Genomic DNA, 9,816 nt, shown 5'->3' on the forward strand with positions numbered 1-9,816 from the left:
CCTGGCTCTCGTTATAGCGTCTGCACTAAAGGCCTTCCCTGCCACATACACGTTATGCATATGGATTTGGCCCATTGATGTCTTTACCGTCACTCTTCTATAGTCTCTGGAGTGGTGCTTGATATACCACGTCTTCGGGTCGATACCCTTGCTAATGTATGTGCACACACGACGGCGGCCTTTCTCCCCTGCGCTGTTAGGCTTGGCCTCATCAGCACGTGGAAGCGGCCACCTAGCGTTTGCGAATACACTCGCATCATCTCGCCGCCGACGCCGTCGTCGAAATCCCACACCTGCGGTTCCTGCACAGCCAAGATCTCTATCTCTTGCACCTCCTTCTCACCAAAGAGGTACATCATCACCTTATCTTTCGACCTCATTGTGTTCGCCTGTAATATCCGAAGCGTTGTGTCTAACATTTCGGCTGTGACGCGCTGTGAGACGCACTATTACTGCGAGTGATAACGTTGCGGACGATGGCGGGGGGCGGCTAGTACTCCTGGCTTTCGAGACTGAGCTCATCGTCCGACTCGTCTAGCACGCGCCGGCTCTTGCCTCGGCGGATACTGCCCGTTCGCTTTAGGGCCTGGCCGTCGAGAGACGCGGCGTCGTGCCGGTCTTCCGTCGGCTGGTCGCCTGTCGGCTGGTCATCTATCGGTTGTACTGTAAGATCGATCGTTGGCGGGGCTGTGAGTAGCAGCTGGATATCGCCGATTCTGTCAGCGGCAGGCTGAGTAGCGGCCTCGGCTTGCCGGAGCTGAAGGTCGATGTCCATCTCCTCCTCTCCAGCGGAGTCCTCAACGGCCTTTCGCTTATACCGGCGCTCATCGTCCTTGCTTTTATGAGAGACCACGACAGCCTTTGTCTTGGCTAGAGCCCTGTTGATCTCTACGGCCTCCGGTGCCGTCTGTTACGCTGCCCCGGCGTGTCTGGTGGTGCTTCTCGCTTTGGCGGATTCGGCAGGTGTGGGATGCGTCTCTGCGATGGGAATCGATGGGGACGAATTACTGCTTGGTCCAACGCTGGACCATAGGGGTTCTTGGTAGAGCTTAGGCCCCTGGCTGCGGTGGTTAGAGACTGTCGCGATAGCTTCGCCTCTCACCGGGCACTCCCGATCGAAAGCGACGTGATTCAGCTTAGGTCTGTTATGTTTGATACACATAGCATACTTTGCCCGGCGACGGTCGCGGGCATGCGTGCAATCCTAAGTATCATGGCCTTGCGCATAGTATGCGCACTGGGCCTCGCGCTTGCAGTTGCGGGCGATGTAGCCATAATCCTGGCAGCGGAAAAACTGCTGCAGGCGATGGCTGCTATCGAAATACCGGCAGTCGTGGGGCTCACTATGTAGGGAGAGCCCCTGGCGAATTGCGCAGTTCGCCGCTTTAGCATTGTTGAATTGGACGAGCAGTGTAGCGTACTGCGGCTTCGTTTCTTCCATCTTACTTCTCGGCATCAGCTAGCCGACTCTGACAATCTCTGCGTCCGGCGGCAAACGTCCGACATTGGCCGCCCGGATCGTTGCCTTCGCCCTAGTGTCTTTGTACGGGTCGAAGCTAGCGTAGCGCACTCCGTTCATGGTCACCGCATGGGTAGCCTGCCGGATACGCGCGTTAGCGCCAAAGACCTTGCACCATCGTTCGTTCTCATGTAGAGTCCTAACGTCTTCGAGCCTGTCAACCTGTATTAGAATGTCTCCGCTAGGGAGCCCCGGTACCTGTCTCCGTTGGATGACGTTGATTCCAACGACCGCATAGCAGTTTTGGCTGCTATTACCGAGCTCGACACCATGAAGGATCGCCTGGACTTCAACCGTCGGGCGTCGGTTCGTAGGCTGACGGAACTTGTGGCAGCGGAAGTCGCGCGGATCAACCAGACCTGGGATAATGCGCTTGGAGGGTAGTGGAGTGATGGACTCTGGTTGTATGGCGTCGGCGCCATACTGGTTTAGTTTATCCGAATGAATCTTTTGACCGATTCCATTCCCTTCGTAGTCGTTGCTGTCGTTTTGTGCGTCTCCACTTTCCACGACATCTAAGTTCGGCAATCAGTGGCTTTCAGTGCAATCGCACATTGCTTGCAACGAACCGTTCTCTTACCTCGGATTGTGACAATCACTTGCTGTGAGGCTCCTCTTGGCTTCATCCCAATGAAGGGACTACTGCACTCCAGCACCACGTTGAGGTGGGAGCCATCGTCGCTGGAGGTCTAAGAATGTCAGTATAACAATAAAACACGACGTCATTACCACTATAACTGCGTCTTCTTAATCATATTTAGATCAGCGGACGCTAAGAGAGTACTGTACTCATCAGCCAAAAAAGACAACATTCTTGACGGGAGACTTAGTAATGATCACGAGCCAACGCTTGGAGGCTCCCCATCCACCCTGCCAAGGTACACACATCTCGACAGCCATTGAAGGCCACGATCGTGCTGGTCTTGAACGGCCTTAGATACCGACGTCCGCAAGGTGGGCAAGACCAGCTGATGGTCTTTATCGTAATGCCGACGCAAATGGGTCTGTCTCTCTATTCCCCGTGTGTACTGACACCCGGGGTAGCGGCAGAATCGCTCGCCTCGATAGATAACAGGCGCGTCGGGATCGATTCTCGGCAACCTTAGAACTTCATCCACGTCCAATAGCCGGTACTCCTTGACGGCCCCCTGGACAACGGGAACAGTTGTCGGATCGACGGGGCGACGATACCGGCTAGTAGGCTTGGATTGAGATGGACCGGTCTCACGGTCCGGGTTGTCCGAGCAAATCTTTTCATGTCGACTTCGGGTATCAATTCGAGCGAGCAATTTCCCACAAAAGCCGCAGGTTCTCGCTCTTATATCCCTCGCAATCGCTTCCTCCGTCACCGGTGGCCGATGCTTCACTGACTGATGCTTATCGCGCGATCCAGCCGTGAAAAACTCCTCGTTACACCCTGTGAACCCACACTTGTGGCGCGGGCCTGCCCAGCGATGGACATTCCGTTCATGGGTGTACCGGTGGAGCTATAATCGAACTTAGGTTAATCACTTATACTTCAGCATGATGTTGAAGAAGTTAGTACTGACCTCAAGATAATCCTTAGACAGGTTCATCTTGCTCGTGGCGATTGCAGGGACGAATTTGAGGTATAATTCAGTCGACCAGTTAAACTTGACGTCCGGATCCTCCTGGTCAAGGTCTCCCGCCCAAACGGCGCAAACCTGGTGGATATCGACGTCATATAAACAGGGTGGAGGAACATTTTCCTCCAAACGCTCATGATTCACGGAAAGAATTCGTAGATGAACAGAGACACTCTCCGGTCGAAGCACGAAAAGCTTCTGGAATGCTCCTTGGTTCGTAGTAAGGCCATCCCAACCACTCACGATAAGCAGGATATCCCGATCCTGTTGCTGGGCCCGGGTGAAGAGGCCATAGAAGAAGCTCATAACGTCTCCGGTTTGTCTGAATGGAGAATTCGACGATTGGATGAACACGAACTTTTCGATGGAACTACCATCGAACACGCCTGGGAAGGACCCAGCATATTGCCTACTCTCACCTCACTCCCCACATTGACATTACCCATCCAATTCTCTTTCTTCTAGGAATGCAACTTCTTCTTTAAAAAAATCCAAACCCTCATCAACATGACCACTGAGACCAGAAACAGTGGCGCCGCCGGTAATGGCGGCCGTAAGCCGGGCCCGGGTGGTGTTTCGAAGGTAACGTACTGATATTCCCCTAATCCAAGTTGCTCTGCTGCTCTGCTCTGCTCTTCTCTGCTGCTCTGTTCTTTGAATCTTTGAACAGACGGACCTTGAAATATTTTGTATTTGTACTGACTGTTTGAGATGTAGAAAAAAAATCGCCGTACACACAAATGCCACGTTTGTGGACAGCGGGGTCATTTGATGGCAAACTGCTTTGATGTCTACTTAATGGACATTTCCCGAAGAATGGTTGCTGCAGTAAGTAAAGACATGCGGTAATCTCAAGTCTAAGAGCATCTGTATTGACGTATTTATAGGGCATGAATCCTACAGATCCGGTTAGTCGAACGCTCTGTCCTTTACGGTCCCTCGCTCTGACCACGGAAAAAGATGGGTAGTCGTCCCCGTCCCTCCGCGCGTGTGCGCTCCCCGGCCCCCGAGGCCGGCGAAGACCCCGCGGCGCCTACACAGCAAGAGCTAGATGCAAGATTTCTAATTTTTGACAACTGAGAGACCAGACTCGGTATTATTCCGAGTAGTCATTTTTTGATAAAACATGGATTTGAATATGTGATGCGCGCTTGGCCAAGCGGTAAGAGTCTTTTGAATTGTCTTTTGAATTGTCTTCCCAAAATAGCCCAAGCAATATATCTCTCCACCCCGTGTCTTTTCCCTGTGCGCCTTCTTGTACGTAGGTGTAGAGAGACGTGCGTGGTGTATTTTCGATAGCTTGCAGTAAAGCAGAAACTAGGATTCTACATCTCTACAGAAAACTTTGAAGAGACTCAGACCAACGAATTTTTGTTGATATCATAGCTGTTGGTTCTAAAAATGAATATGGTCGTAAACGTGCCCCTTAAGAGATAGAGATAGGGCAAGATAAGGGGGGGAGAGGGGGGAGGGGGGGCAGAAGGGAGGGGGAGGGGAGAAGGAAGAGGGGGAGGGGAGAAGGGAAAGAGGGACGAGAGAAAAGTGCCGAAGAGACTAGGCTTCTGCCTTTGGGTCCGGACGGGTACTACTATTCATCAGTTTCGCCACGAGCAGCATCGGGGTAGGTTGACTAGGATGAGAGGGGAGGGATAGAAGGGGAAGCTGATGTGTCTTTGTCAAGACGGCAAAGCGTAGGGATGATAACAAGTTCATGCGCTCTGAGAGGACTTGAAGAGTAGTAGCCGCAAGTAGCCCATATCGAGAGCTCCAAGAAGAACAGAGTGCTGGAGGTGAAATAAAAGTGCAACAGGGAGTCTTCACTAGAGGAGTAGGACCCAAGGGCAGTAAACAAAGGGCCAGCACACAACAGAGCAGCACACGACGGGGCAGCACACGACAGGGCAGCACACGACAGGGCAGCACACGACAGGGCAGCACACGACAGGGCAGCAGGAGTGGTAGAGTGATTGCACACGTATTACTTACACACGGCTCTCCAACGAGGGCTCGTCATACCCCGGCGTACTTGAGATATCCAATAGGGGTAGTAGGTGTTAGGTTAAGAGACCAACTCACAAGATCTATGATAATCCACGGCTTAAGTCCAGAGAGAATGACGCATTCAGGAACCAGTATTAGGTGACATAGCGGGAACCCGCTGATAAGGGTTTTTCATCATAAGTTCATCGAGGTCGTAGCTAATTTTACGTTGAAATCGAGGTGAAATGGATAATATTTGTGTACAGGAAACATTCGACCTATTTATTCAAACATCTTCCCACTGTCTTGTGGCGGCCGACTTGTAGAAAGCTTCGATTGTCTTGAAGATGTCCACATTCATTCGTAAATCACAGCACCCGTCTGGCGGGAGTTTCACTTCGCGAACTCTCGAACCCAAAGTTTCTAGTTGTTCACGATAGCATCTTGGAATGTTGGAGATTCCGTGGGGGTGTTCCGTCGCCATCTTGGTCTCACCAGCCACGAACTCACCCCTCTCCGTGCGTAGGTATAATGTGGCAACTGGAAAATCGGGAATAGCATGCAATGATCCATTGGTTCCGTATATATCAATTGCCCACTCGTTGCACCATTCTGTCGGCTCCCAGGCTGTTAGATCCAGAACAATTGTCTTGTCAGGATACTCCAGGATCCCAGAGCAGACATCCTCATAGAGTAGGGTCCCCACCCCAAACTCGCCTGTTTCGACAGTCCCGGTGAAGATATCGGGAATCCAGCCGACAACGGGATGAGGGGGTCTCGCTGGTAGCTTTCGAATCGAGGACACCACTCGATCGGGTGCTCCAAACAAATCCAGAACATTTTCCAGTGTATGACAGCCTGCCGTTTGCATGATCCCCCCGAGATCCTCGGGAATCGACTGCCAAAGATCCATGCCAGCTCCCGACGGGCAGCCACCGTGGAATCGCGCGGTGGTAATGTCGCCCAAAACGCCGTCACGAATCACTTTTCGCGCGAATCGAAGCGACTCGGAATAGTGTAGTTCATAGCCCAATTCCACCGCCAGGTGGGGTCTCTTCTGCTGAATCTCGTGGGCAAGGTTATAAAAGTCCTGCGGTCTGGCAGCCCCGGGTTTTTCGAGAAAAAGACCCTTGAATGACGCCGGGTGGTCAATCGCGAATCGGGCCCACCGCGGTACATCCGGATCCAAGGCGTGAATCATCACAATGTCCGGGTTGGTATCTAGCAAAGCGCTGGGTGTGCTGAAACGGATCAGCTGTGGAAGCCTTTCCGCGAGCCCCGCAGCGATCTCACCGTTTTCCTCGTAGAACCCGGCGCACTCGAACCCCCGGAGCTTTTCGAGGATCGCAAACCGGTACATCACATGAGGGTGACGGGTTCCCAAGAATGCGATTTTCAAGGGGGCATGTTGAGCACCTTGGGGAAAGCTCCCCCGATCGAAATTAAGATCGAGTTTCCGCACGTCCATTGTTGTGTCGACGGCAATGAGCACGGGCAGATCTATTGGTCAATCTGGCTCTTGTCCATATGCAGCTGCATAACACAGCCGCGTGGCACTGAGAACGACTGGCGCGAGTGGACGGAAAGAGGAAAAACCGCCACAAAGGTGCCACCGCCACGCGGGGGTGCCACATTCGGTCCGCCGGTCCCACGCAGATGGCGGCCCACGTAAGGCTCCCGTCATTATCGCCTTCGCTCACCTGGTTGTACGGAGTATATAGAGGTAAGTCCCGCAAAGGTTGATGCAACAGCCATGGCACAAACCCAAGCAAGCTCTGGGAGTTCCTCGAGCGTGGAGGCGTTGCCGCAAACGCACCACCCGCCTCACGATGGAGCCTCCAAGGCCATTATGACCGGTCGGGAAAGCCCCACACCGTCCGAACGCCGGGCGCCATGTTCGTCGAAGATATAGATCCGGCCGACTTTGACCCGGGCTTCTTTAACATATCGACTGCTGATGCCATCGCTATTGACCCTCAGCAGCGGCAGCTACTCGAAGTGGTCTATGAGGCGATGGAGAACACCGTATTGTCGTTGGAGTCCCTCAACAGAGCCCCCGACGGCTGTTTTGTGGGATCATATGCAGTCGATTATCAAGACATGCAAATGCGTGATCCTGAGGACCGAGTCGATGGGATGACGATTGGAGTAGGCCGAGCGATTTTGAGTAACCGTATCAGCCACTTCCTGAACCTCAGTGGAGCTAGTATGACTATCGATACCGCATGCTCGGGGAGTCTAGTTAGTGTTGATGTTGCCTGCCGATGCCTTCAAACCGGCCAGGTGGAAGGCGCGATTGTGGCCGGAGCGAACCTCTACCTCAGCCCCGACCAGAGCCGAGACATGGGAGCCATGCGTACCGCCTCGTCAGCTAGCGGCCGCTGTCATACTTTTGACGCAAAAGCAGATGGCTATTGTAAAGGTGAGGCCAACTGTAAATGATAGGTTATGGGGGGAAGTGAAGGGTGTCTGTTCGTTCCGACTGTGAAGTCGTGGAGATTATATCGTTGCAGGTCAGCCACATAAAATACCAGTCTTGCATACTTCAAGGTGGAAATATAAACATCAGCGCTTTTAATATACCTTCTCACGCGAAATATAGGCAAAAGGCGGTGCGAGGGGGAAAATCCATCCGGCGCTCGGATGTACCTACAGGATTGAAGTTTAGTTCGAATAAACTTAGCCTGGGCTTTTGTAGAAAAATTGCATGATACTTCGGCTCCGATGCTGAAGATCTAACAACCAAGGCCAGCTTGGTTGTCGAGATTCTCGACTCTCATCACCGTTTGATTCGCAGAAGCAAGTTGAATCAACTCCATACTCCCTTTCAGCTTCTCCAAACATCACTTCATATCTCGTTCCTCGGTCCTCAGTCCTCATTTTCCAGAATCCCATGCCCCGGCCAGCCGGGTCGAGGGTAACGATGTTCCGCGTCCAGTCCACAAGATTCCAGAAATTCATCAAAATTCATGTTCCCTCGGCTCAAATTCATATGGCCATCATGTGCATTTCGCCCCTTCACCCGGCCGTATAGCAGTCCTTTGGTAGAAGGATCTTCCACGTCGCTCAGGAGTTTGGTCGCTTGCTCATCATCGGGATGCCAGAAGAAATGATCAATGTCCACCATGATAACGGTCTGATCCACACCGGACTGCTCATCAATGAAGAAGATCGGCATCTCGCAAGATGTACATCGTCGCATATCCCAAAAGATGCTCCAAATGTCGTGAATAGTCCCATCGGGTGCATTTGGATCCCCATCTTCCCAAGGGACAAAACAGCACGCCTTTTGGTGATCAAGGAGCTCCTTATCCGTGAGCAACTCTGCCTTCAACGCCCGAATTTGATCGTCCGAGAGCTTGTTGGTCAGATAGAACACGGCAATGGAGATGAGTCCTTCTCCATCAACGGGCTCCCACAAGGGAGGATTATAGTAGAAAGGATCATCCGGTCCGATCAAAAACTCCACCTCGCTCGAGTCGGGCAAGGTGCCCTCTCTTACCTTCTGCTGGAGTTGTGCAATCTTACCGAGCTCGCCGTTGGGGTAGTTCAGTTTGGTTTTGGCCATGTGGTCAAGAGTGTTGCGAGCCATGAGGACAAATCCATCATTACTATGATAGATCGATCCAAATTGGGCTTCTCCGAGGGCCTGTCGCTGCCGAAGGGAGGACTCGATGGGCGCCAAAAGGTAGTTCAATGGACAGAGGGCCGGATCATGCACTTCTTTCCAATGGTACTCCAAGTCCCGGCGGGTCGCATGGCGCTTGTGCTCCCATGGAACCAGTTGGACGTTTATTTGCTGGTGGTCGTCATCTCGTTTTCTTTTCGCTGGACGTCCGGTCCTCTTCCCAACGCACCTTTGTACCTCCCGCTGGATCCCAAATTGCAAATGTTGCCTCTCATCCTCCGTGGTTGGGAATGCAAGAAAAATGACTAGATTCTCCTTCTCCACCGATGGGGGAACGAAATCCGACTGGCAGCGATGATCCATGCATGAGACAATGCTGGTGACCAGCTCGGCCGGCAGGGGTGTTGAATCTAATAACGCGGCTTTGGTATCGCGCTCGAACTTCTCGCGTCCGGTGGCCGTCGTATCAGAGATGAAGACTCCGTGGTCCGGATCATGAAGCTCAAGGCCGTACTCGCATAACCGGGTCGTGATATCGATACTGCTACCTCCCAGAAAGGTATACGAAAGGTCGAAGGATCCGAGAAGGTTAGGTATAGACTCGTTCTCGTGCTCTACTGGGTGTATGGTGTATCGCTTAGCAATGACCCGAACGTGTTCGCTCTGGGCGTCCTCCTCAGAGCTAAACCGGGTTCGCAAAGGTGGTCGAATGCCAACCATCACCAGCGACAATACAGGACTTTCGCCCGGTCGCGGATCACCGGTGAGTTGACGCTTGGTCAACCGGTCTGCGACAAGGAAGCTCGACTGCCCCGTCCGAAGGGCCAGAACTGCAAGGCCGTAGATGTTGGCCTTGGTATCGCGGCGGTCTTTTTTCTTCGATAGTGGCTGGGGTAAGCCGACTTTGGGAGGATGCCATATCTGCACGCAATAACCGTCTCCGAATGTGTGTTGCAATGTCTGGATGAGTCGCGCTTCGTCCACGGGACCAAACTCGGTCAACGATGCCACCAACACCGAACCCCTCCCCTCGGGCGATGGGATGCCGTACACCATCCCGCTAGTGTAGAGGGATGGGGAAT

The 9,816-nt window shown here is 52.8% G+C and overlaps 4 protein-coding genes across 4 annotated transcripts; 1 reads left to right on the forward strand and 3 right to left on the reverse strand.

Moving 5' to 3' along the window:
* Positions 1–2,355: 2,355 nt before the first annotated feature.
* N7482_000071 (uncharacterized protein) lies at positions 2,356–3,432 on the reverse strand (the record flags this gene model as incomplete). The annotated part of the gene is made up of 2 exons (XM_056682196.1): positions 2,356–3,006; positions 3,070–3,432. The coding sequence occupies 2 exons, from the start codon at positions 3,430–3,432 to the stop codon at positions 2,356–2,358; spliced, it is 1,014 nt and encodes a 337-aa protein (XP_056545802.1).
* Positions 3,433–5,392: 1,960 nt separating this feature from the next.
* N7482_000072 (Gfo/Idh/MocA family protein) lies at positions 5,393–6,574 on the reverse strand (the record flags this gene model as incomplete). The annotated part of the gene is made up of 1 exon (XM_056682197.1): positions 5,393–6,574. The coding sequence occupies one exon, from the start codon at positions 6,572–6,574 to the stop codon at positions 5,393–5,395; it is 1,182 nt and encodes a 393-aa protein (XP_056545803.1).
* Positions 6,575–6,762: 188 nt separating this feature from the next.
* On the forward strand, positions 6,763–7,548 carry N7482_000073 (beta-ketoacyl [acyl carrier protein] synthase domain-containing protein; the record flags this gene model as incomplete). The annotated part of the gene is made up of 2 exons (XM_056682198.1): positions 6,763–6,812; positions 6,858–7,548. The coding sequence occupies 2 exons, from the start codon at positions 6,763–6,765 to the stop codon at positions 7,546–7,548; spliced, it is 741 nt and encodes a 246-aa protein (XP_056545804.1).
* A 427-nt stretch (positions 7,549–7,975) lies between these two features.
* Positions 7,976–9,790, reverse strand: N7482_000074 (uncharacterized protein; the record flags this gene model as incomplete). The annotated part of the gene is made up of 1 exon (XM_056682199.1): positions 7,976–9,790. One exon carries the CDS (start codon positions 9,788–9,790, stop codon positions 7,976–7,978), a length of 1,815 nt encoding a protein of 604 aa, XP_056545805.1.
* Positions 9,791–9,816: the final 26 nt, after the last annotated feature.

The sequence above is a fragment of the Penicillium canariense genome (assembly GCF_028826845.1).
Source record: "Penicillium canariense strain IBT 26290 chromosome Unknown utg000001l_segment0_segment0, whole genome shotgun sequence".
NCBI lineage: Eukaryota > Fungi > Ascomycota > Eurotiomycetes > Eurotiales > Aspergillaceae > Penicillium > Penicillium canariense.